The sequence below is a fragment of the Camponotus vicinus genome, unplaced genomic scaffold (genome assembly GCF_025532165.1).
Source record: "Camponotus vicinus isolate PSW18456_S1 unplaced genomic scaffold, iyCamVici1.0 SCAF_10, whole genome shotgun sequence".
Taxonomy (NCBI): Eukaryota; Metazoa; Arthropoda; class Insecta; order Hymenoptera; family Formicidae; genus Camponotus; species Camponotus vicinus.
In genome coordinates, this window is record NW_028141946.1 from 9,843,173 (window position 1) to 9,869,700 (window position 26,528).

The 26,528-nt window shown below is 36.6% G+C and overlaps 5 protein-coding genes across 12 annotated transcripts; all 5 read right to left on the bottom strand.

Moving 5' to 3' along the window:
* Positions 1-1,087: 1,087 nt before the first annotated feature.
* On the bottom strand, positions 1,088-12,403 carry Hcs (holocarboxylase synthetase-like protein). Of its 7 annotated transcripts, none has more exons than XM_083080665.1 (17): positions 6,759-7,162; positions 6,372-6,429; positions 5,723-5,950; positions 5,313-5,440; positions 5,047-5,217; positions 4,760-4,922; positions 4,609-4,686; positions 4,398-4,526; positions 4,031-4,277; positions 3,593-3,916; positions 3,122-3,476; positions 2,830-3,015; positions 2,475-2,604; positions 2,257-2,417; positions 1,980-2,094; positions 1,663-1,876; positions 1,088-1,571 (listed from the first exon to the last, which is right to left on the bottom strand). In XM_083080665.1, the coding sequence occupies exons 3-17, from the start codon at positions 5,859-5,861 to the stop codon at positions 1,397-1,399; spliced, it is 2,715 nt and encodes a 904-aa protein (XP_082936791.1). In that variant the 5' UTR covers positions 5,862-5,950; positions 6,372-6,429; positions 6,759-7,162; the 3' UTR covers positions 1,088-1,396. The 7 variants fall into 7 exon arrangements, with proteins under 7 accessions (XP_082936791.1, XP_082936789.1, XP_082936786.1 ...); XM_083080663.1 differs by having other exon boundaries at positions 6,339-6,429; XM_083080660.1 differs by lacking the exons at positions 6,372-6,429; positions 6,759-7,162 and adding an exon at positions 12,282-12,403.
* On the bottom strand, positions 7,201-9,737 carry LOC145960930 (uncharacterized). Of its 2 annotated transcripts, none has more exons than XM_083080668.1 (2): positions 7,751-9,737; positions 7,201-7,693 (listed from the first exon to the last, which is right to left on the bottom strand). In XM_083080668.1, the coding sequence occupies exons 1-2, from the start codon at positions 8,865-8,867 to the stop codon at positions 7,374-7,376; spliced, it is 1,437 nt and encodes a 478-aa protein (XP_082936794.1). In that variant the 5' UTR covers positions 8,868-9,737; the 3' UTR covers positions 7,201-7,373. The 2 variants fall into 2 exon arrangements, with proteins under 2 accessions (XP_082936794.1, XP_082936795.1); XM_083080669.1 differs by having other exon boundaries at positions 7,201-8,829; positions 9,001-9,686.
* Positions 9,761-11,329, bottom strand: LOC145960931 (uncharacterized). The gene has a single exon (XM_083080671.1). It carries the CDS (start codon positions 10,786-10,788, stop codon positions 9,766-9,768), a length of 1,023 nt encoding a protein of 340 aa, XP_082936797.1. The 5' UTR covers positions 10,789-11,329; the 3' UTR covers positions 9,761-9,765.
* LOC145960934 (uncharacterized) lies at positions 11,356-13,945 on the bottom strand. Its single transcript, XM_083080675.1, has 2 exons — positions 13,688-13,945; positions 11,356-13,084 (listed from the first exon to the last, which is right to left on the bottom strand). Exon 2 carries the CDS (start codon positions 12,888-12,890, stop codon positions 11,922-11,924), a length of 969 nt encoding a protein of 322 aa, XP_082936801.1. The 5' UTR covers positions 12,891-13,084; positions 13,688-13,945; the 3' UTR covers positions 11,356-11,921.
* Positions 13,946-14,773: 828 nt separating this feature from the next.
* Positions 14,774-21,545, bottom strand: LOC145960935 (uncharacterized). The gene is made up of 2 exons (XM_083080676.1): positions 20,820-21,545; positions 14,774-15,582 (listed from the first exon to the last, which is right to left on the bottom strand). Exons 1-2 carry the CDS (start codon positions 21,184-21,186, stop codon positions 15,488-15,490), a joined length of 462 nt encoding a protein of 153 aa, XP_082936802.1. The 5' UTR covers positions 21,187-21,545; the 3' UTR covers positions 14,774-15,487.
* Between the last annotated feature and the right edge of the window lie 4,983 nt (positions 21,546-26,528).

The following is a 26,528-nucleotide window of genomic DNA, read 5'->3' on the forward strand; positions in this document are numbered from 1 at the left end:
CATCTGACTCGATCGCTCAAGCTCTGGTCGAACCAACTTAATTTTATAATAAAGAAGATATCTGGCAGCATGGGCGAAAAACAATATTGCCCAGTGCCATAACGGAAGAAGAAGAAGAAGAAGAAGGCCTTCCTGCGTTGGGGTCTGTCCTCAGACTCTTGGAGCTTCCGGTCGGTGGGACTACCCCTATACAGGGTGTCCCTGAATGGTTTGTACAAACTTTGTGAATAAGTTCCAGGGACCTAAACAAGCAGAAAATGTCCCATAAACGTGGGGTCGGAAACGCTTGCTTCTGAAGTTATGACGGTTCGAAGTTTTCCTGCAATGGCTGGAGAAATTATCACGTTTAGTGTTTGAAAGTCTAGCGTTTAGTTGTTTGAAAGTATTCTGCGATTGCAAATCTCGTTTCTAGGCCTACTTTAAAAACATGAATGAATCAAATTATTCATTTGATGAATTGGCGGATATCCATCTGGTGTATGGCCGTGCCGGTGGAAATGAACGGTTCGCCAGACAATGCGCAGGCTTTCTTGGAATCTAACGGAGGCCATTTCGAGCATTTGCTATAGCAAGTGTACTGTCCTGTTATGTCCGTGGCAAAACCGAGGAAATAAATAAACACAGTTTTGTAACACCTATGCGATTTGACGTGATAATTTCTCCAGCTATTGCAGGAAAACTTCGAACCGTCGTAACTCCAAAAGCAAGCGTTTCCGACCCCATGTTTATGGGTTTTCTGCTTGTTTAGGTCCCTGGAACTTATTCACAAAGTTTGTACAGACCATTCAGGGACACCCTGTATATATATATACAGGGTGAGTTTTATTTCGTGTGTCAATCTTTTTATCATGCGGGAGATTATCGACTGCATAATAAATTGATCGGTAAATGTCAATTATTTGGATCGACCGTATTGTTAATTGCAAATTACATATTTTTTCTTCGAAACAACTATGTGTTTTCTTTACACCAATTGATTCCTCTCATTATTTTGTGCATAAAAGTATTAAGATGAGATAATCGAAAAATGAATATTTTACAAGATATTTTTTACGGTTTATGTAAAATTAAGAAATGATTTCAAGCCTTATAACTCGGAAAGTATTTAATGAAAACTAACTTAATTATAGTGTTTTGGAAAGCTCTCGAGATGAGCTACAAGAATGTACAAAAGCATATAGGATGTCCCATTTAAAAAGTTGGAGGTGACCTTCACGTGACTCTTCAAGGTCAAACTAATGGCACCATCTTATGTCTCCCTCGAAACCATACAACTTTTGTCTGAAATATTTTTGTCTGCCGCGCTCAGTTTTTGAGATATTCGGCTGATACGGGTGGTCTGCGATACCCTGTATATACGTACATAATCGTAATTAATAATTAACGAATATATTCGTTACAGTGGTATTATTAGTCCCTTAAGAAGATCGAAACTATTGCTATCTGGATGTACAGTTATATCTGTATTACGTAAGGATGAATGGACTTTCAAATGTCCAAAATCATCGATACTTAATATTGTAGCTTCCATGGGCTCTCCATTTGGCTGTATCACGGTAACAGTTGCATTTCTACAAAGATATAAAAAAAATATATAAATATTATACGAATATTATTATATATATATAGAGTAATATCCCAATAATTTAAATTCAAAATTACTTATGTAACCAGTATTGGTAATATAGAGAATAAAAATGTTTTATATTATTTCTTTCTACACAATCTAACAGATATTCCAATTGATTAAATACAAGCGCCATGTATCTTTCATAAGAGAACTTTTCCAAATTGGCCTTATATTTTTCATTATATTGGGAAATTATATCATTAATACATATTGTAGGCTTGCTGTTAGAGAGATTTAAGCCAGCACCTGAAATACATATTTTTATGTTTATTTTAAATAAACTACATTATCCATAAAATTTACATTTCTATTATGATTGTTATTACCTATTATGATTGTTATTACATACCAATATTGCAAATATAATTTAACGCATTCATATGTGTACGCACTATCAAGCCACCAATCTTAATCGATGTACCGACATATATGTCGTTAGGCCACTTTATTCTAAGATTAATATTCTGAAATATATGAATTAATCACATCACACACAATAGTTATCATATATTAATAAATCATGCTAATATCAAGTATTTTAAAATAATATACATATAAAAATCTAGAATGTTTGTAGAAACTAAAATCGTATATAGTACAAAATTTAAAAAAATGGAAAAGAATACCTCGTATCCTGGAGTAGATCTTATAGCCGATATCATTGCTACAGCGACAATATGTTGTAGAATCGATATTTGTCCACCAAGGATCGAATTTATAGGAACATGAATTTGTACAGTAAACAAAACACTACCAACTGGACTAATCCATTTATTGAAACATCGTCCTAAAAATAATTCTCGTTATAATTTTTTTGTCTACATATAAATAAGAAATAAAATACCTCGTCCTTGTGTTTGTTGTTGAGTAATAACCGCCAATCCATGTGTCACAATGCCTTCTGTCACATTCATAGTGGTTGTTAAGACATCGGAGTATATTATTAATTGACCTAATTTCTTTGTCTGGAGAGTCTGAGAAAGAAATAAAGTTTCTTATAAAATTTAATTTTAAGTGAAAAAGCGTAAATACCTCTTTTTTAAATTCATTTATTACATTATTAATTACATGTTACAAATAATAAATATAAATCATATAAAAATGTATTACATAAAATTTCGTAAATGTATATTTAATTACTATTAACATATTAAAAGATTAATTGTTAGTATTAATTGTTTCAGGCATTAAAAATTTACTTGATAGTACTGTGTGGGCGAGAAATTAAACGGACGAGCTTTATCATTCATTATAATGGGCAAGAAATCTTCTGATGCAATTTTTGATATTTCTATACTTGTGAAAAATTGCATCTTCAAACTTGACTGTTGCAATATGTAATCCTCTGTCAGATTTGATAAGTTCTTTAGCAGTTCTATTTTGAACTACAAATATAACAATATCCTTCATAAGTTTATGATAAATTGTAGCCTTTGATTGTTGATAGTGTAATGATTATTATGAAAACTGTTCATTATCAAGTTCATTTACATTTTCAGTTTTGCTTAGAAGATAAGCTGGAGTATACACTATGGGTGTTTCAATAGCATGATTTATCTCCATTCTTAGATGAGTACTCAACAGATCAGTGATTATTTCTAAACGCGCAGCATTACTCTTTTTGAGCGTCTTAAATAAATCCTCTTCGTTTTCGTATTCCTTTGGTTCTTTCTCCAAATGGACCTGGGAGAACACTATTTTACCATCACTGTTAGCTAAAGTTGCGAGTAGTATACTTGGATTTTGCCACGTTTCCTCTTCACCCAATATTTTCACATCAAACACATGTGATTTTCCTTGTTTATCTTCATAATCAGCTGACTGTGGAACTTTTGATAAAAATCTCCTATAAAAGTAATGCACCTTAAATATATTTATATCTTACTATCTTTTTTTCATATTTTTTGTTATAATTGTATTATTTTATTAAAACATACAGAAAAAAAATATATGTTATTCTACCTTCTATCTCCGAAATCTTGAAAATGATTTCGCCTTGGAGATGCTTGGTAGCAAGTAATATCATGCATCATATGTACATGCTTCCATTTTCCATATGATAAACAAACAAGTTCATTCTCACGCATTTCTGCAGTCTTGAATGATGGCAGCAAAATATACAGCATGTTGGAGCATAATGCTAAAACTTTACCACCGTGTATAATGTATTCTAGAATTCGATCAGCAGCATTGTTTAAAATATTACCACAAACGACAACCAAAGCAACCTGATTTACCCAATTGTTTTTAGGAGCGTCTAATGGTGTTAAGTAATATATGGTATATCTAAAAAGAAGAAAATATTCGTGACCAATAATCCTTGAGACAAAAGTGTTTAACTCAGAAAAAACTCAAAGCTTATTATGGCTGGTTACAACTACATCGTGAAATTTAACATACCTCTCTGGATCTAGTATTTTAGTTAATAGAGATTTTATATTTTCGGCTGTATCTGCAGTATCTGCATAAATAAGTACATTTGGAGGTTTAATTATAATGTCTTCTCCTTTTTCGTAAATTTTAGAAGTTTCTTCTTCCTCTAGTTTATTTGTAATTTGCTGAGCTGTATTAACTGGTGTTATTGCGAACGATAGCATTTGATCGATTTTCTTTTGAGTTTTCAGAGCTTCGAAATTTATATTTAATTCTAGATAAATAAAATGATTGTTTTAATATTTTGTAAGAATAAAAATTAAAAATGATGTTTATATATACAGAGAAAAATTTTATATTGTATATTTATATACTATATTGTATATTGTTTTACCTTTTTCTTCTTTCAAAACAGCTGGATCTTTTTGTGGATATACAAACACACCAGGATAATCAGTAACCTCTACAGGTTTATTCCAATTCACAGCTTTTATAGCTGCATTACTAAATACATTAAGAGCGTCTGAATAAAAAATATTATGATTAAATGATATAACTGATATATTACAAAGAAAAATGTAAAAATTATATGACCAAATTATTACTTCTATGCTGTGATGGAGAGTACTTTAATTCCTCAGTATATCCCTCATAAATGCATGGTTCTCCTGTTACTACAACAGCTGAAAAGATGAAACAAGAGTGTAAAATTGTTGAAATATATCATATATTCTGAGATGCAAGAATAATGCTTACATTGTATACGTTTCATAAATAAACCATTGTTAATTTGATGTTGTTCCTGTATAAACATAGTACCTAAAGCTGTAAAATGATCAATATCTGTTTCTAAAAGTAAATGTAGATCATCTAAATCTGCCTTTGCTATCCATGCTCTAATTTGACCATAATCTTCAATCTGTAAGATAATAAGTACATATAATAAATATGATTATTTAGACAATTGTTTTTTTATATAATTACATATAAGATATACAATAAAATAAAAATAAAACGAAAAATAAAAAAATTGAACATTATACTTTTATACAGTATTTTGGACTATTCTCGTGATAAGAATCAATAGCAGTATCGATAAGAATATATAGACGCTCATCAGCTTTGCTTGAAATCCGACAGCCCTGACGTTTCACCAAAGGAAAGAGTGAAATCTTATCTTTATAACTCAGCCAATTTGATATAGATATTTCTTGCTAAAGAAAATAAAATAATTATTATTCTTATCTCATTTTCTTTTGTTTATAAATATAGATGTGATAAAAAATAATTCTCTAGATATTATACATACTCGTGGATATATACCATACATCCCTATTATAGAATCAAACGTTACTGCCATTTGAAGTTCAGCATTACGTTTGTTATTACTTATGGGAGAGATCAAATTATTTTCTATCCAATTATGACTTCTTGGATCTTGAAACCATTATAAAATAGGTTATTTTCAAGTTATTTAATATATATTTCTTATTAATTAATTTTTAATAATAATTTTATTTAAGAATCAATGCAAAGATATGATTATGAGGAAATCATTTTTCCAGCATAATATATAACTCTCTCTATTAGTTACAACATATTATTTAAAATATTCACAGATCAGCAAATATAGATGAGCAATATAAATAGAAAAAATATAACATTATTAATAGAATACACAATAAAACTTGCTATACATGCAAATATGTGAAAAATTACCTCTACATATCATAGGAGAAAACAGAACAGAACAATGATTAATATATTTCTTGCTAATTTTACGTATATATGCTTTACATGCTGGTTCTCGTCGTGTTTTTATAACTGTATATATTATAAAAATAATTGTTAATAGCATTTTTATAAGGATTTTCTGTAATTCTCCTTTTAAAACTTTAACAGTTTTACTTTGATATAGGTATATTTTTAGCACGTACACTCTCCTTCCTGAAAAATAAACATTTGAGGTCACTTTAAACAAATATAGAAACAGAAAAGAATCAGTTACCTCAAATTGTGCTCTGTGTAATAAAATGTATATATTTTTTATGTATATGGAATGAAAGATCAAACAAAAAAGGAGTGTGCACGATTTTTAATTTAAATGTAAATATGTAAATTAAGTATTAAAGAATTATGCTTAAATTTATAAAAAGAATTATTTAAAAAAATGCAAATCTGTCTTTTAATTTTAAACTAATATCTATCATTTATTACACATTCACACAAATATATATATATATATATATATATATATATATATATATATAAAATTTCAAAGTCTTATCTCTTTTGAGTGCAAAAAAATATTTAATATGTGATTAAAAGAATGTACCGTAATAACACAATCTCTCTCACTCTCTCTCACCTGTTCTAATTGTATTATGCTATGCAAACCACAGACTTCTATAATACACTAGACTAGACTGTTAACAGATACAAGCGGACATGATGCAACGATCATATAGTTAGCAGACAAATTTGATATTCCCTATTATCTATTAAACCAATCGCTTGGGAATCATTGGGGCACATTTAGGAATAGATTCTCATAGTTTAGGAAATAATAGTTTATTTATAATTAATTAAAATAAATTGAGCGTATAGTTAGCAGACATAAATATTAAAAAAAAATTTTTTTTTTTAATTAACGAAATTATTTGGGAAATATGTCTAATGTTTTTAACGTTTGGGAAATAATTATTTCATCTGAAAATCGGTAAATATGTCGATGAAAGGAGCCCGCCTCGATTACCTTGACCTTGATATATGTTGTCAAGGTCACTGCCCTGAGTAACATCCAAAAGGTTTTAGCCGTCGCTCGCTGTTCGTTAAAAAGTTATTAGTAAAAGAAGTTAGAAAGAGAATATAGATTTTATTGACACCATGTAGATAGAACTATAGTATGAAAACACAAGTTCGAAAGTATTTTCCACGCAAAGTATGCTTATAGTCCAAAATATGTAAACATAAAGGTGCCTTTTCACGAGTCGCTGAAACCGATTGTTTGAGCGACAAAAATGATCACGTGACAACTTTTGTCGCTGAACTATTACAATGGTAATTTTTGTACATGAAAAGGGTAGCAGCGACAAAATTGAAAGTTGAGACAGATTTTGCGTTATTTGTGTAATCAGTTAGGACAGATTTTGCATTTTTTTTTATTTTCTTCATGCTCATCTTCCTCGAATAGATACATCTTTGCATCTTCATGGATTCTTTAAGAATTCTCGGTTCTGTCTGCAATTTTTTTTTTTTTTTTTTTTTAAGTGTTTTCGGCCTGTCGGTCATCTCACACATATGCTATATTGCTGTAGATAGTGTCCTATATATTAGAAAGTGTAATAAAAACAGATTAATATATATACATTTAAATGATTCTGCCAGTCCTTACAATAAAATCATATACTACTTTTAGTGTTTTGATTTCTTCTTTATTCAACCAATGCCATACGCAGTCAGGGCTGCTAGCTCCTATCATATTTAATTTGTGGTTTAAATTGAAATTAAATCTAATTTCATCATAGATATTACATGTGAACACAAAATGATTTATATCTTCCACCTCGTGTCCACACTCACACCTCGGTGATGCTATATATTCCTTTCTGGCCAATGATTCATTAAGATTATAATGATCGGATCTAATACGATTGAAAGTGGTAACAAATTTTCTTGGGAAGTCAATGCCTGCAAACCAAGGATATCTAACACTTTCATTATAGAATTTTTCATAGTATTTTTTACCTTTAAATTTGAATTGTTTTTTGAGTTCGTCATTTGTTTTTTTAAACATGTTGTTTCTAAAAGTTTCTCTGAGGTCGGTGATAGGAATTTTAAGGGAGTTGTTTGGAATTTGATTAGTAGCTTCTTTCGCATTGCTGTCTGCAATTTCATTTCCTTTTATATCCATATGTGCTGGTATCCAGGCAAATATGATTTTTCTTGTAGGTTGTTTTTCATTGATAAGTAGGGAATACATTTTACGTATTTCCACGATGTAAGGATTTTTATATACATTGATACAGTTATTTTTTAGAGCATGTATGACACTGAGCGAGTCGGTAAAGATTATAATGTCTTCATAGTTATCTGTTTCATGGATCCAGGCCAGAGCCCCGGCTATAGCGCAGGCCTCTGCAGTAAATATAGATGCGTTCTTGTCAAGGCTCATAGTATAGACCATTTCTTCTTTTTCTATGTAATATGCACTACCTACAGACATGGATACGTCCTTTTTAGATCCATCAGTATAAATAACAGTTAAATTGTCTTGAAGATTATGTTGCTTTTTGAAGAAAGTTGTAATTTCATTATTGTTAAAGTCTATTTTATATCTTTTTCCATTCTCCTCATCAATTTTTATATTATTTGTGATGGTCCAGAAGTCATTGATGAAGACTTCAAATTTTTCCGCAGTGGCCAAGGTATTCACGTGTTTGTTGCATTCTTTCCAAGCTTCTGACAGGATGGATGGCATTTTCCATGGAATTTTGTATCTGTATTTGTTTTCTTCATTTATGTATTTATTTATAGTGTCTTTGATAGAAAGGCCGCCATAGGCAATTATTTTGATAAGGGTGTTTCTGGCCAGATAACCAGCCCTGTCAGCCATGGTCACTTTGGATTCGGCCGTTATGACATTTGTAGGGGTCGAATTTCTATATCCAAGGGCAGTTCTCAGGCCCATGTATTGGGCTCGCTCAATTTTAAGACGATTATCTCCTCTAGTAGGTATAAAGATGTATGACCCATAATCAGCAATAGATCTGATTAGGCTTTTATATAGCATGAGGGACGTGTTGACCTCCAGACCTCTGCTGACCCTGTTGAAGAATTTAAACATGGAGTTAGCGTTTATCATTCTATCTTTAACTTCGTTGCATTGTTTAGTGAAAGATAAGTCCACGTCAAACCATATGCCAAGAAATTTGCGTGTCGTTCTAGTCCTATTTTAATATTATTTATGTTGATATAGATATTTTTATTTATGTGACCGTTTTTATTGAAGAGGAGTATAACTGTCTTCTTTGATTGTAGCGTAAGACCCAAGTCATCCAGGTTATTTCTCATACAATAAATAGCTTTCTCTATATCAGAGATCATTTTATCGATTTCTGTCAATGAACAGTACATCACCACATCATCCGCAAACTGGAGGCTCCTGATGGAAGGCGGGACACCGCAGTCCACCAGATTGGTGTAAAAATCATACAAAATCGGGCTAAGGACTGCACCTTGCGGGAGCCCCTTGTATGTAAGTTTACTAACAATGCATTCCGAATCTACAATGAACCTGACCCTCCTGCAATACATCCATTGCTCGACAAATTGTGTGATCCTGCTAGGGCAATTTTCATTTATTAGCTTATTGATGAGAACCCGGTAGAGTACATTGTCGTACGCTGATGATATATCCAGAAAAGCTGCCATGGTATTTTTTGTATTGAAAAAGCCCGTCCTCACAAAGGTAGTGAGTTCTATTAGACTCTCCGCACAGGATCTTCCTCTTCTGAAGCCGTTTTGTTTTTGATTGAATTTATCGTTATGTTCTGCCCACCAATTGAAACGTTCAGCGATGATCCGTTCCATGAGCTTGCCAAAACACGAAGACAGAGCTATTGGTCTAACTCTCTCTTTGTCCTTCTTATCTATAAAAATTATTTGGTAATCACTCCACTCTGGAGGTACAATACCGCTATTGAAGATGCTGTTGAAAATAGAAGAAATTAGATCAATATATTCGGCAGGGAGAAGTTTTATCATTTTATATTCAATACCGTCAAGACCTGGGGATGAGTTTTTTTTAAGTTCATTACGGCTCTAATAACTTCATCTCTAGTAATGTTATTATTCAGATCATTATATGTGTTGATATTCGAATCAGTATCTTGTATCTGAACCGATTGGCTCACTACAATTCTGGGGTCTTCTACCCAGTCTGGAGATATTTCTGCGATAGTTTTCATAATGGCCGCCCTGCGGTCATTGTTTTGCCATTTGTTCCATGTTATATTTTGGAATGATTTTTTTAAAACTTTCATTTTTTTCCAAACATAGGATAGACTAGTGTATTTGTTGATGCTATTGATGAATTCAATAAAATTCTTCTTTTTTTTTGAATTGATGGTTTTGGTGGCAATTGCTCGTGCTTTCTTATACTCTATAAAATCCTTATATGATCCCGATTGTAGGAATCTCCTTAAATTTGTAAGTCTATTTGCAATGGCATTAGAACACTCAGAGTCCCACCATTCTACCGGGTTGTTGTTGTAATTAAGTAGCTCATCTTTGTTTTTTGAGCGGGTACGAGTGGAGTCTCCGTAGCTGGTTTTCTTGTTGGCTTTGATCACGGTTTCCCTCATGTCTTCGGTCAGTGCTTTATATGTTTCTAGGTGTCCGTTCGGGTTCGTATTTTCTTTAAATTCAGCATATCTATTCCATTTGTCACTCATAGTATCAATGTAATTTGGCCAGTCGGTGTTTTTAGTGGATATCCTATTTGTGATTTTCCTATAAGGGATAGGATTAAAAGAGGTGAAAGTGACTTCGATGGGATGATGGTCGGATCCCCAGGTGTCAGAGATCATCTTATATTCTATATTGTTTACAAGATCTGGAGTAACCAAAATAAGATCCAGATTAGAGGATCGTTGTCCCGGAGCACCGCGTCTTGTGACAGTGTCACGGTTGATTATATAAAAATCCATGTCATAACTTATTTCCGCGAGCGCTGCTCCGTTCCTATCTGTATTGAAGCAATTCCAGTGAAACGTTGTGAGCATTAAAATCACCTACAATAACTGTGCGGGAGTCGAAAAATTGTCCGAAGAACCGGGACCAATTATTTCTTATCTCTGTGAATCCAGGTCTTCTGTAGACAACAATTAGGTTGTAGTCACCAGTGGTACTCTTGATTTTGATACCACACGCTTCAGAATTGGTTAAGTAATGATCTATTTTAAAATGAGTGACTGATCCCAGACAGCACAGGACATCCTATGGATATTCATTTTATATCCATTTTACGTCCACACGTCCATGGACATGAAATGAACATCCATCGTACATTCGATTTGAGACATCCGTTAATGGCCAATATTTGGACGTCCATAAGATGTCCGATCTTGGACATCAAAGTTTCGCGCAAGCACGCAAGGATGTGTTAGTTCGTTCGTTTACCGCTACGCGACGTGCGATGCGCTATCTTTCTCGTATTTAAGTTTTAGTTATGAGAATTATATAAAGTTTGCAAAAGGTAACAAATAAGATTAAAAATATACTGTTCAATTTAATTTCTGATCTAAATCACGAGTTTCAGATATTAAATTGATTTAATATAAGTTGGACAAGTAAATGTCCGGCGAATAATTTAATATAAAATAATGAAACAAATTTAATATAAAATAATGAAAAATTTAATATAATAAATTTAAATTTTTTCATTAAAATATTTTGTAAAAATTATTTATACCTATTTTTAAAATATTTTTTTAATGTTCAAAACAAGTCCAATTTTAGTCCGTTTGGTCTTTAAAATGGACATTTTTGGGATGTCCAAAATAGTAACACTGGATATCCATAAAACATCCTAAAGATGTTTTAGGCTCTAATCTGGATATTTTAAATACGTATGAAACGTCCAATTTGTTTATTTTTAATACGTTTTTAAGATGTCATTGTGCTGTCTGGGATAGAGATTTACGAGTCATGATGATCACTCCTCCCGATTTTGCTAGATGTGGAAGACTGTTATCTTGTCTAAGAATATTAAATCCTGGGAACTTAAATCTATCTGTGTCCATAAGATGAGATTCGGTAATAAGAATAACATCATAATTTTTAGCGTAGTTAGTTAATTCCCATTTTTTATTTTTAATTCCTCTAGCGTTCCATACTAAATTTTTTAAAAACATAGTTATTTTAAAAGTATTCTTATTACTTGTAAGAGATCCTTTATTTTTACTTTTTTAATATAGCATAATTCCTGTATAGACTGAAAATCCTCCGAGGTCATATCACTATCTTTTGCTGGGTCATAGCATGTCGTCAGGGGCTCATTTTGATTGTCCAAAGTTAATTCCCTGTTATCTTCCGTGTTATTTGTTTTTTTTTCTTTGTCAATATTGTTAGTTTTAATATCTCTTGTGAGAATGCCTCTGTTTGTTTTTGAAATATCTTGTGCTCGTGTGTCGAATTGTTTATAATAGTTGAAAGATTTTTGTCCATGATTATTGTTATTGTCTAATAGCTTGTTTTTTCTTTGATGAGTAGGTACCTTAATATTTGTAGATTGAAAATTTTCTCTTGATCTTGTTATAGATGAATATGTATCGGCAGGATGTCGGACATACCGAGTAGAAGTATGTAATGACGGCCATGCTGCAGGTTCCTTCCAGGGATCTTGATACTCCTTATTGCCTTCTTTTAGGGAGAGTTTAGCTTCGTATGCAGAGACGCCTCTTTCCGCAACTATCCTGTTAATATTTCTGTTGAGGTCAAAAAGGTGACAACCCTTGTGTGTTGCTGTGTGATTTTCATCACAGTTGATACATTTGGGGTTTTCGTTACATGTACCATGAAATTCTTTGCCGCAGACAACACATAGTTTATTATTTTTTCGACAATATTGTCTAAAATGTCCAAATTTATAACAGTTATAACATTGTTTGACAGTTGGTATATATGGTCTTATGTTGAGATACGTTAAGCCATTGTAGATATTAACTCTAGTTGGAAGATCAGATCCTTTAAAGGTTATAATTATATTGTTTGTGTTGATTCTTTTAGTGGAGTTGTCTGCAGCGATGAACTTCTTCTTTGTCATACGCTCTATGGATATAATTTTATCCTTATTGTCTATCGCATTAATTAGTTTAAGGGACATGTCCCAGTCAGTAATAACTCCTTTTTTAAAAGCAACTCTATATGGTATTGTCAAACTTACATCGGATTGGTGATTTAGTAAAGCGCCATATGTATCGAGTAATTCATTGGCTTCTTTAGAGTTGTTATATGTTAAATCAGCAGTGCAGAATCCTGTCTTCGTCACTTTAATTGGTTTATATTTCCATTCAGATGCTATATCAATAATTCTTAGATAATTTCTATTTCCTCTGTCAGAACATTTGTTAGCATTCAGTTTAGCATTTAAAATGAATTCACCGTTGTGGTCCTTGTTATATTTACTGTTGAAATTTTTGAGATTAGGATTTGTTTCTTTATTGTTTGTTTTAATGAAATTATTTTGTATTTTAATGAATTTTTCTATTATTTCATTTTCAGGTTGGTTGCTGAGACTTATATTTGTCTGTTGAGAGGACGAATCTTTAGGGGAGAGGGAGGGAGAGGGATTTATATTGGGATTTATGTCGACGTCCATATTATTCTCATCGTCTGTATAGTTGTTATTATTATTTTTTTTTTCGTGACTATCCCTATCGTCAATGGTATTTACAAAGTTGTCTTTTTTTTTTAAAACTGTATTGTCCTTCGTTATATCGTTTGTAGCTTTACGTTTCCCCGTTATGACTTTATTACTATTAAATTGTTGACTAAATTTATCAAAACTATCTTCCGATATATATTCTATTGATTTAAATTGCTTATTATTTGTTTTATTATCGTATGACATACTTACTTCTTTATCGATGCCAGAGAGGAATATATTATGGCTGCACTCACCGAGGATCGAATGTTCCAGAATTTGGTTAACCTCAACATGACCAGTCTCCCGGTCAAAAGCCGGGAGAGTGGAAGGGCCTCGCGGCCCTGACTCCTCCTTTTCACTCAGGGTCGCAGAGCGTTTACAAAACTGTATATCTATGCCCAAAATTGTGAGAACCAGCAGAATTATACCGAAAGTTTTAATATAAATTGTAAGAGCTCTCCACTTAGAGTCCAGACACACGTGCCAGCTCAACCGGAACGTTCTGTCTGCAAGGTTATGTCACAGGTTATGTCTTTCTTGGTACACTAGTACACACAATCACACAGCGCGGCAGTAGTGTTTCACATACCAATTGAGCGATAACACTTTTTCTCTCTTTGTAGTTGAATCAGTTCAAACTACAAAATTATAGCCGCTGGAATACGTGCGACAAATTTGTTGCTTTAATTGCTTATTTTAGCAGCACGTGAAATTGCACCTTAACAATAATACAGACTTAAGCTGTAGAAATATTCCTTGTATTTAGTACTTGCAGAACTCTTAATACGTGAACATGAGACTTCACAAGTTTCTCCGTTTAACTAATAATTACGAGAAATTAGTTTCTTATCTATAATAATAATATTGCTGAATAAAATATAAATATAAACATAAATTTGAATATTTTTCGTTCTCCGACCACGCATGTACTTAAATTTATATAGAATTTAATACAATTTAATATAATTAAAAAATATCACAAATGAATGTGTACACAAACACACACACACACACACACACGCGCGCGCGCGGGGGGGGTGCAGGGGGGGCCTTCGGCCCCTCTTCCCGCAACCACCCCGCCGGTAGGGGACGCATTGCGAAGAGTTCAATCACAATGGATATATGCTGTAAGTTGTAAAGTGAGGTCCACCTTGCCTACCGGCGGGGTGGTTGCGGGAGGGGGGGCCGAAGGCCCCCCTTGCACCCCCCCGCGCGCGTGTGTGTTTACACATACATTTGTGATTTTTTTTAATTGTATTAAATTCTATATAAATTTAAATTGTATTAAATGTATTTAAAATTATTATTTTTTCATATAACAGCTAAAATAGTAGGTTTATGAAAAAAATGCATATACCCGACAAAAACAGTACGTGAAATCCACGTTATTACCACGTAGATTAATATCGTTGAATCCACGTGGATATTTGAGTGGATAATCCGCTCAAAAACGGTACTAGAATCTACGTGGAATCTATGTGAAAATTTCATGAACTTTCGAGACATATTACTTTTTTTATTTTTGATAAGTGAATATCTTGGACATTTATAAAAGTATATAAATACACTCGGCCATAAGAATAATTTCATTTTTATTTTATTTTTAATATACGCAATAAATAGGCTATCTCCTATTTATCCGTTTAATTTCAAATAATCTATTCCATATTCTGAATCCCAACAAGCGATCCAGATTATTAAACAAATTATTTTAAATTAAATCAGTTTATTAAATTAAACTGACTAAAGGACGGTCTACAATGAAAATAACATCGGTGGAGTGGACGGTCTTCTTCTTCTTCTTTTTCCGTTTTGGCACTGGGCAATATTATTTTTCGCCCATGCTGCCAGATATCTTCGTTATTTTGAAATTAAATTGATTCAACCAGCGTTTGAGTGGTCCAATTATATATGCACTTCAGTCTTGTGAAGGAAAGATAAAAGAGGATTTATGATCTTGACAGTAGGATATTTTAGGATTTCAAAAATGTCATAAGGAGGAGGCGCACCCAGGGCTTTCCCGAGCGAGCTCGTCAGTTGCGTTCGGTGATTCCTCAACAGTGGACAGGACCACAATATGTGCTGAATATCTTGTCTGGGATAGCCACAAGGACAGTCCGGTCGTCTGACAATGCCACACCTATGAAAGCTGTAATTCGAATTATAATGGTTAGATCGGATTCTACAGACAGTTACTATTTCAATGCGAGTAAGATTAAGTCTGTCGAACCAAGGACGCTTCGCGAAGGCCGGGTAAAGGCCAAAATACTGCGCGCCGCGAAGTTCTGATTGCGCACGCAAGTATCTCTCAACCGTTGTGTGATACTTTTCCCGAGCAATAGAGTAAAAGTCAGTGTGGGGAGGGAGATAGTCAATCGTTTCACCGCTTTGAGCAGCCTCCCCCGCCAGGAAATCCGCCGTTTCATTACCAAGAATCCCCACATGGGAAGGAATCCAAACTAGGGTGATATCAAGACTCTGCAAAAAGGCTGACCTCAGCTTGTTCTTCAATACAAATATTAAGTATGGAAGATCTCTGTTCAACGATTCGTTGGACACAGTTTCCACTACGCTGCGGGAATCAGTAAATATCGAGGACCTTTTGATGTCTCTTTCCAAGATGCAATCTATGGCACAAATAATGGCGATGCATTCGGCCGAGAAAACGGAGAAGCAGCCATCCAGCCTATACTTCCTCTGAATTGGAATGTCAGGGGAAAAATAAGCAGCGCCTAAATGCGGGAATGAATCAGTCTTAGATGCATCTGTAAAAAAGTCTTCCGTCCCCGATAAGATACGAAAAATGAGACAGAAAAACAAGCTGAGAAAAAGCTGCTAATGAGATTTGCTCGACCACATGTGGAGGGGTGTATTCAACTTTCGGAACGAAAGTGGAAGTTTCGTAAGAAAACAGGAACAACGGAATCCTGGTGAAAGCTGCGACTTTAGCTCTATAATCCTTCACGCAGCGGTAGGCCCGATAGAGAGGAAATCTACCGACCAAATCGGTGGAGAAGCCAGATCCAAAAAAAGAAAATTGAAGGTTCTGAAGTTTGTCTATTAACATATTAGGTCTAGTAGCTAGAGATTTAAATAGAAAGTTTTGAGTTAAAAGATCCGATCTAAAACGAGCCGGGCTAATACAGGTTTCTGCGTATACTATGTTACATGGTGTGGAACGCCTCAGACCGGCGCAGTATCTCAGGGCTCTACGTGATACCCGTTTAAACCGTTCCGTGAGGCTCTTGTTGATGCTCTTGGAACGGGAAAAGGAAAGAAGCGTAATCCGAGGTACCCCTAATCATAGCTTTATAAATATTTAGCAGAGTCCTGGGATGAGAGCCCCACCAGACTCCTCTCAAGAATTTAATTATATTAGCAAGTTTGCCACATTTGTTAATAATGTAGTTAGCATGGAGATGGCCGGTGAGCCGGGGATCAAGAAGGACCCCTAAAAACCTGGTAGAGGACATAGGATGAATACTAATATTTTCTAAGAGAATAGAGTAATTCACAGGATTAATTCTTTTTTTCGTGAAAATCATGAGGGCCGATTTAGAGGGGGAGATCGTCAAGCCTCGCTCGAACAAAAAGGCAGACAGAGCCCTCGCCGACCTCTCAAGCGACAACAGAGAAGATCTATGTCAGAGGAACGTCTATACATAGCGATGTCATCTGCAAACTGGATCATCCGGCAACCACCAGACAAGGAGGATTCGCATTTTGACATGTAAAGATTGAAGAGTAGGGGACTCAGAATCGAGCCCTGAGGCACACCCTTATGAGAGAAGAAGCTCTCTGTCAATCCTCCATTCACGACAAACTGCAACTCTCTGAAACACGTTAACTGATACACAAACCAACAAAGTTTAGGCGGAAGGCCCAAGTCGATAAGATGAGAAGTCAAAATGGAGGGGATGACATTATCAAATGCGCCCTGTATGTCAAGAAATAAACAGCTAGTTGATTGTTTTGAAATAAATCCATGATGGATTTCAGTAGTTAATATGCCCAGATTATCAAGGCATGAGGTTCTTTTACGAAATTCGAATTGAAAAGGAGGAAGGATGAGAGAGGATGCCACCCACCAACCAAGGCGATACAAAATAAGTCTTTCAAGGACTTTAAGGAGACAAAAGGTGAGGGAAATTGGACGGAGTTTACCAGGAGAAGATTTGGGGATGAGAAATACCAAGGAGTGTTGCCAAGAATTTGGAAAAGAGCCGGAGTCAAAAATAGAATTAAGAACATCAAGCAAGATTGTTAAATACTCTTTCGGTAAAAGAGAGAGCATTTTATTATCGATTCCGTCAAATTCAGGAGAAGAGCGGGTTTTTAAATTGCGGGTGACCGACATCAATTCCTGGAGGGAGAAAGGACAATCAAACATCCTGCATGAATAGTTCGTTGGAAATTCGTCGATTGATGAGAATGAACTATGAAAAACAGAAGGAGGACAAAGGGAGTTAATAGATTTTTGGACGGAGTGCGAAGGATGGAGATTGGAGGAAGGGGGAATGATAGGATCTTCAAATTTAATCGCCACAAATGGGAGATGGGGGTGTTCGGATTAAGTGTAGAACAAAATTCCTTCCATCCTCTGGTCTTTTCCGATCTCAGAATTCTCCTAGTGATTGCCTCTTGTTTTTTAAAAGCAAGATAATTAGAGAATGTAGGCTGTCTTTTAAAAGTAGAAAGAAAAGAACGTCTGGCACTGACCGCCTGCTGACAATTGTCATTCCACCAAGGAGCTGGTGGGGAGAATCTTTTTCCCCTTTGTGAAGAACATCGACCCATTGTGTGGGGCTTATCAGGATTAGAATGCCATTGACGGCAAAGATGGTCCGTGAAACAAGAATATTTCTGGACTGAGTTCAGCAAGGGATCACTTAAGGATTCTCTCAGTGAGTCCAATGAGGAGAAAAGATTTTTAACAAAAATTTCGTCTTGCAATTTTGAATGTCTAATTTTATGGGAGAAAAAGCTCCTTGTTGGAGCACGGTTGAAGAGAGTTGTGGTTGGATAATGATCACTAAGAAAAGTGTCGTCAAGGACCGCCCAATCACAGAGGCCTATAATAGAGGAGGAAATGAAAGTAAGATCGATGGCAGAAATCCTCTGTCCCGGGCGTGTCAAAAAAGTAGGAGAGCCATTATTAATGCAGGTGAAGGAGGCCTCAATAGCTGAAGAGAGCAATAGTTCACCTTCGTTGTCAGAATGTTCGCAGCCCCATTCACCGTGATGTGCGTTGAAGTTGCCGAGTAAAACAACGTTCGTAAATGAAAGACAAAAAGCAAAAAGAGCACCGTACTCCTCTGATGTGAGGGAGCCCCTAGGATATCTATAGATTTTTTTTTTTTTTTTAACGAGAGAGGGGAAAAATGCTTCTTACGCACCCCCCGGTAGAAATAATAGTTAAGTCAAAATTATCAAAATGAATCGAAATAGCCTGACTATCAAGTCTGCCCTCAAAGGAGATACTATTGTGAATATAAGAATAGGATAGAGTGGGGCGAACCGCCAAGGCGAGACCTCCTCCGAATTGAGAGGCTGAGTCCTTACGAAAAGTAATGAAATTGCGGAGGGCAAAACGAGAGTCGACGGTCAACCATGTCTCAGAGAGTGCTAGGATGTCATATTTATCAAAAAGGGCCAAAGATACGTCAGACTTACTCCGAATGGAACGACAGTTCCACTGTAGAATGGCCAAGGATGAAGAGGCCGAAGGGTTGCCAGGAGTAGAGTCAGTCATTATGAGAGCGGTCCTGGGCGGATAGCCCGATTAAAGGAGTCATCAGAAAATGATCGATGAGGCCACTCACAACATCACGGACGCCCAGCGCCGCAAGCACAGGTTCAAGTTTCTCCATTAAGACACCAATCAGATGAAGGAGCACACTCAATTGTGACACTTCTAAGTCCAAAAAACGCTGGATCAATGAAAGAAGCGGAGGAAGATCGGGCGTCGCATCCATGGCCACCCCGTTACCGGAAACCGAGGGGGTCTTGCCATTAGGGTAGAATAAGGAGGAGAAGGAACCGGGAGAGGAGGTATCAGCCTTCAGAGAGGACGTCCGCACAAATGGTCGGGGGGGTGGCTGTGAGGATTCATTATTATTATTATTGTTGTTGTGGTCTTGAGTTTTGGTTCTCGGTTTAACAGTTTTTTGCTTGAGTTCAATGGAAACGTTCCCTGAAAAGAGAACAAAGGAAGTCAGAAGAGCAAGAGGAGGGCGGAAGCAGGGACTCACCCGACGAACAGTTTTCCTTCTCGGAGGGGGGATGCGCTAACACCCGTGAATAAAGACGAGAGGGCGGAGGAGGCGAGGGAGCAAGTCGCCCCCGAAAAGGGGGGGAGGAGTTAGGGAGCCCTGGGTACTCCCGGTCCTGAAACAATGGACGATCTCTATAGGGGGCAGGCTCCCCACCCCATATACAAGTTGCAACCTCCGACAAAGGAACATTCTCTCGCGCAGAAAATTCTCTGATCCTCCTCTGAAGAACATATTCAGGACACGAATAATCAGAAGCCCTATGCGGCCCTTTACAATTTATACAGACTGGGGCGAAATCTTTCCTGGGGCAGGCCTCACCGTCGCCGTGTCTATCGCCACCACAATCCATACAACGAGCGCGGCTCTTGCACTGAGCGCCTATATGCCTGAAACGAAGGCATGAAAAACACAAAGAAGTCTTAGAAACAAAAGGGAGGACGGAGTGTCTCAACATATATAAGTATATACAATCAGGTAAGGATTGACCTCTAAACGTAATCAATATAGTACGAGAGGGGATCAGAGTATTAGTATTATCTACATTATTATTTACATTATTATTTACATTAGGCTGTACCGAAGAAGAGGAAGGGAGGGGACCTCCCCTTCGCCTATTCAATCTCTGCACCGAAAGTATCGCTATAGCAGATTCAAGGCCAGCCAGGATCTCCCCATCAGAAAGGTCGAGCGGAACACCGCGTATGATACCCTTTCTAGTTGTGCGATAAAGTGGAATGTATGCACAATAACCTTTGCTTTTAGAATTTGACTCGAAGTTAGTTTATTGGCAGCTTCACGAGTTTTGAAGCGAATATTAATTTTAGAATATCCAGTTTTCTTTAATTCAAGGATTTCATTTTTATTAGAAAAGAAAAGGAGGCGACCGACCGCTAAAGAGTCAATAGGAGAATTTGCAGAATTATTATTATCACTAATCCTTTGAACTATTACGTCAAAAGGTCCAGGAGAACCAAGACCATACGTATTCGCATTAGGGAGGGGGAGATCTGGAGATCCGCAGAAGCTGCAGCGCAGCTCGAAGAAATAGAGGCACAATTAGCCTTACCTTGGAACGAATGACTATCCCCCTCACCCAGGACCTGACGCTTACTCACGGACGAGGCGGTGCTCTGGTCCTTTTTCCTTTTATTTTTGTTAATTTTCGCTTCCGCGTCCAAGGGATGAATACTAGGGTCAACGTCCATGTCGGACTCAGTCGCCGTGAAAGTAGAATCCGATTGCCCATTATTTGGCTGCGAAGCAGACAAAGTTGCATTAGAGTTAGTCTCCGTCGTAATTTCCACAACGGAATCAGTGGACGGAGAGAAAGGAGGGAGAGAGAGAGCTATAAAGTTAAGTTTGTCTTCGTCACTTGGTTCAGTCGAGTCAGAAGCTGACCGTAAAAAATTACTGTCATTGTCATGTAAAATTGCAGGTGATTTATTCGAAAAGGATTTCATAGGATCCTGAATGGACATAGTAAACGGAATACAGACCGTGCTTTCGATGAATTGGGAGTGGACGGTGGAGTAAGGCGTAAAACTAGGAGTAATGCGAAATGGAAAAGAACCATTCGCTTACGCCTTACTCCACCCTCCATCCTCCACCATCCACTCCACCAATATTACTTCCATCGTAGACGGTCCTTAAAAGAAAAAATAAACTTCGGACCGTGTTAGTATCAGTTCTTTATATACACTTTATGACGAAAAGTTGAATACGAGTTAGCTAATTTGATGCAGCGCCGCATAGCGGCAAAGCGAGGAAGCATATTCTATATACATATATACTATTAAATATTTAGAAACATACAGATATAATCTTTTTTTTAGCAAACTTTTTTATCTTTCTGAAAGATTTCAGAAATATTGCAAATAAAATATTATATAAAATATAAATATAAATATAAGTATAAATATTATAATATTATAATATAAATATTATAAATATTATAAAAAACATGATGCAGGTATATTTCTGAAATATTTCAGATACAAAATTACAATTGAAAAATTTTAATAAAATATCTTTTAACATTACAATATTACCGAGTCGTTGAATGATTAATCATAATTTCAATAGAAATATCCACATGAAATCTACATTGATATTTCGAGAATAAAGTACCTCGATGTAATAATGAAAAAAGAAAGTTGTATCCACGTAGATAATTCGTGGATAAATCTGCATCCACGTAAGCCACGTAAAATACGTGGATTCGACGAAGATGTGACGTAACTGTTTTTGTCGGGTAACTTTTTTTGTAGTTTTTCAGCTGCTTTATTTTTTGATTAAAATTTTTTTCTCAAATCAATATTTTCGGAGATAAAAAGCATTAAAATTGTAAAATTTTTTGACAACATATGTCAAGGTCAAGGTAATCGAGGCGGGCTCCTTTCATCGACATATTTACCGATTTTCAGATGAAATAATTATTTCCCAAACGTTAAAAACATTACAGACATGTTTCCCAAATAATTTCACGTTAATTAAAAAAAAAAATTTTTTTTTAAATATTTATGTCTGCTAACTATACGCTCAATTTATTTTAATTAATTATAAATAAACTATTATTTCCTAAACTATGAGAATCTATTCCTAAATGTGCCCAAACGATTCCCAAGCGATTGGTTTAATAGATAATAGGGAATATCAAATTTGTCTGCTAACTATATGATCGTCATGATGCACAGGTGTGCACGTGACGCCATATTTCGTGTGGGCATATTATGGGCTTGAGCAGAATGGCTGCCTTATAATTTTAAGACTATGTTTTATGCCTTAAGTCTTTGTCTTATGCGTCGTCTACAATGAGATTTTAAGGAGACTTAAGGCGTAAGATTTAAGAAATTGACCAATCACAGTCGAGTATTCTCTTAATACTTGACTGTGATTGGTCAATTTCTTAAGTCTTACGCCTTAAGTCTTCTTAAAATCTCATTGTAGACGACGCTTTAGGTAACGCACAATACTGTGTGTTATGTCTCGAGTCTTATGTATACGCGAGTCTTATGTATACGCGAACGTTTATTTCTTACAAACGTTCGCGTATACATAAGACTCGAGACATAACACACAGTATTGTGCGTTACCTAAGACAAACCCTGGCGAAAATAAGAAACTTTATAAAGCGTTAACAACCGTTGAGTGAGGGTTTTCTGAGAGTTTATATGCTTTTCAAACTTTGTAAGAGCACTTACATAACGCTGTTGGGTTTTGAATGCTTATCAAACGCTGTAGTGTTGCAATTTTTGTTCTACAAACTCTTTATATAATGTTACATGAAAGTTTTGCAATGCTGAGGTAACATTTTTCAGAGTACGTTCAGTAAACGTTGATACATCTTCGTGTACAGAGTTTACTCAGACTTTTCAAACGTTTACGTTTACGCTATAACGTACAAACGTCTTTTAAACGCTGCAGTGTTGCAATTTTTGTTCTACAAACTCTTTACTAATCGTTTTTAAACTCTCGACGAACTTCCACAAACGTTCATGTAAACGCCAAACAAACGTCTCATTTTTGCCAGGGAAGACCTAAGGCATAAAACATAGTCTTAAGCCTTGTGTCCACGATGCTAGAAATCGGTCCGAGTCCTCGGATCGAAAAATGTATAGCCAATTAATATGCAGTTTTTACGGAAAGGCAGCAATTTCATTGGCTACACATTTCTCGGTCCGAGAACTCGGACCGATTTCTAACATCGTGGACACAAGGCTTTAGGCCGGTATTCATAGTCCGATCTTATGTGGCGTCCCTCCATCTGGACAAAATACAGATGAATGGGTTTACGAACGCACTAGCGCCATCACATACCTCGCCCCGATCCACCAAAGACATAGAGGCACTCACTCTAGTGTGTCTCGTCGTCCGAAGCGGACGTAAGTTACCAAAGACTGAAACCATAGTTGTAAATTCCTTTGTTGTAAAATATATTTTTATAAAGACAAACTGAATGTATCAATCCACCCGGCATCGAACGACAGTTAATAGGAGGTCTTTAATAACCTGACTCCCTATAGTGGTAACCACCGACGTGAGATATATTTTTTTTTTCCCGCCTCGCACCACGTGGCGAACGAAAACACGTGGCGATATTTAGGCAAGAGTGAATGGTATGCCGATTGAACATTCGCCAACAAGACTAGTCAAAGGAAGCAACACCGAGCACACGACGTCCGTCGAGGAAAAACCATTCGACAACCCTTATCTGAAAGCTATGAATAACGACGGAGAGGAATCAAAAAGCGCAAACATCGACGCAGTCCAGGCAGTGCGCTTACCACCATTTTGGAAAGACAATCCGGCATTATGGTTCGCACAAGCCGAAGCAGCTTTTGCAATACACCTAATAACAAGTGACGAATCAAAATTTCGCTACATAGTACTCAATGCTGATCAACCCGTTCTTCCCTTCGTGGCGGATTTGATAACTAACCCACCTGAGCAAGACAAATATCAAACCTTGAAAGATCGCATATGCTCGATTCTGGGAGAGACAAGTGCAACGAAGATCAGAAGACTTTTAGGCTCACATGAACTAGGAGACGAGAAACCCTCCATCTTCCTACAACGTCTACGGAATTTGGCAGCAGGTCAGGTAACGGATGAAATTCTAAAATCTATATTTATGGAACAACTCCCAGAAAGTGTGCGTACCATCCTGGCAATTAGCTAAGTTCAAGATTTAGCAAAGCTAGCGGCCCAGGCAGATAAGGTGGTAGAAATGGCCAGACCAGCAGCGACAGCAATCCAGACTATCACCGAAAAACAGACAGACGCAGACAACCAGATCCTGCAGGAGATTGCGGAACTGAGGAAACAAGTCAAGAAACTCTCCGTAAGAGATAAATATAGGCGACGCAGTAAATCGTGAGGACATTCCAGCGGCCGAGAACGAGCAGACAACCGCGAACGTTCACATCACCGTCAAGACCGCGAAGGTAACGCCGAGTACTGCTATTATCACAACAGATTCGGCGACAAAGCGTTTAGATGCGCACAACCTTGCACATTTAATAAGCCGAAGGCGGTGGAAAACTAAACCCGCCGTCGCGAGTATAGGCGGTCGTCGACGGGGTGGTTAGAAATAATAAACGCCTGGCAATAACCGACAAGAAGAATGGCATTACGTACCTTATAGATACGGGAGCAGACATCTCAGTAATCTCGAAGAGGATGATGAGAGGAAAGCTCACACCCGTAGATTTTCAACTGTTCGCAGCAAACAACACAATCATAAATACTTACGGCAGCAGCTCACGAGTAGTGGATTTAGGACTACGACGCTCATTTAGATGGCAGTTCATCATAGCTGATGTCCGACAGCCGATCATAGGCGCAGACTTCCTGGCGCACCACGGGATTCTACCGGATCTAAAGAACAGAAGACTGGTCGACGAACAGACTCTACTGAGTACCAAGGCAAGGATAACCACAGGGAAACAGCCCACCGTTGCCACAATAGACAAAGGATGCAAAGTCAAGGAACTCTTACGCAGGTACATCGAAATCACACGTCCTACAGCGCTCAAGAAGACCGTACACGATGTGAGACATTACATTGTGACCAAGGGACCACCATTGGCAGAAAGACCACGCAGACTGCCCCCAGAAAAGTACGCAGCCGCGAAACGAGAGTTCGAGACGATGTTGGCACAAGGAATATGTCGCCCCTCTTCATCACAATGGGCAAGTCCGTTACACCTAGTACGTAAAAGCAACGGAGAATGGAGACCGTGCGGAGATTTTCGTAAATTGAACAGTGTGACGATCATGGATAAGTATCCTCTACCTCACATACAGGACTTTACATACCACTTAGCTGGATGCACCGTTTTCTCCAAAATAGATCTTGTGAAAGCATACTTTCAGATTCCAGTAGCGGAAGAAGATTGCCATAAAACTGCAATAACTACACCATTCGGATTGTATGAATTTTACAGAATGCCATTTGGTTTGCGAAACGCAACGCAAACTTTCCAAAGATTTATTGACGCAGTTCTAAGAGGACTCGACTTTTGTCACGGCTATATCGACGATCTGTTGGTAGCATCAAGAGACGAAGAGGAACACCGAAAACATCTCGAGCAAATATTTTAACGTTTAAAGGAGCACGGACTATCTATCAACGTGACAAAAAGCGAATTTGCGGAAAAAGAGGTCGAATATCTCGGATACACAGTCAACAAAGAAGGAATACGTCCGACGAACGATAGAGTAAAAGCCATCGTTGATTTCAAGAAGCCGAACAATATAAAAGAGCTTAGGAGATATCTTGGGATCATCAACTTCTATCACAGATTCATCAAAAATGCAGCAGCCATTCTAGCTCCATTAAACGGATACCTGACAGGAGCGAAGAAACGCGACAAGCGGCCAATAGAGTGGACTACACAAGCAGAGGAAGCCTTTCATGAAAGTAAAAGACGTTTAGCAGAGACTACCCTACTGGTTCATCCACGAGGAAACGCCAAACTATTCCTCAGAACAGACGCTTCCAACGTAGCCATGGGAGCGGTATTGGAGCAGTATCAAGAGGGAGAATACAAGCCATTAGGATTCTTCTCTAAGAAGTTATCTGAGGCACAACAAAACTGTAGCACATACGACAGAGAACTCCTAGCAATTTATTCTGCATTAAAATTCTTTCAACACATGGCAGAAGGACGAAACGTAGTTGTGTTAACGGATCACAAACCACTACAATACGCGTTCTCACAAGCTTCTAATAAAGCCTCTGAACGGCAAAGGAGACAATTAGAGTTTATAAGTCAGATTACTACTAATATTGTCCATATTGCAGGGCATGAAAACCAGG

Excerpts from the sequence above, each read along its gene's own strand:
- Hcs (XM_083080660.1), bottom strand. The coding sequence starts at position 5,861 with ATGCTATTAACAATTATTTTTATAATATATACAGTTATAAAAACACGA. Across the intron at positions 2,605-2,829 it reads CGCCCACACAGTACTATCAA|ACTCTCCAGACAAAGAAATT; the intron begins GTAAATTTTTAA and ends TTTCTTTCTCAG. Across the intron at positions 1,877-1,979 it reads AAATTATATTTGCAATATTG|GTGCTGGCTTAAATCTCTCT; the intron begins GTATGTAATAAC and ends TATGTATTTCAG.
- LOC145960930 (XM_083080668.1), bottom strand. The coding sequence starts at position 8,867 with ATGATAAACGCTAACTCCATGTTTAAATTCTTCAACAGGGTCAGCAGA. Across the intron at positions 7,694-7,750 it reads AAAACAATTCAAATTTAAAG|GCATTGACTTCCCAAGAAAA; the intron begins GTAAAAAATACT and ends CTTGGTTTGCAG.
- LOC145960931 (XM_083080671.1), bottom strand. The coding sequence starts at position 10,788 with ATGCTCACAACGTTTCACTGGAATTGCTTCAATACAGATAGGAACGGA.
- LOC145960934 (XM_083080675.1), bottom strand. The coding sequence starts at position 12,890 with ATGTCCCTTAAACTAATTAATGCGATAGACAATAAGGATAAAATTATA.
- LOC145960935 (XM_083080676.1), bottom strand. The coding sequence starts at position 21,186 with ATGTCCATTCAGGATCCTATGAAATCCTTTTCGAATAAATCACCTGCA. Across the intron at positions 15,583-20,819 it reads GAGCACCGCCTCGTCCGTGA|CTTTCATAGGTGTGGCATTG; the intron begins GTAAGCGTCAGG and ends TTCGAATTACAG.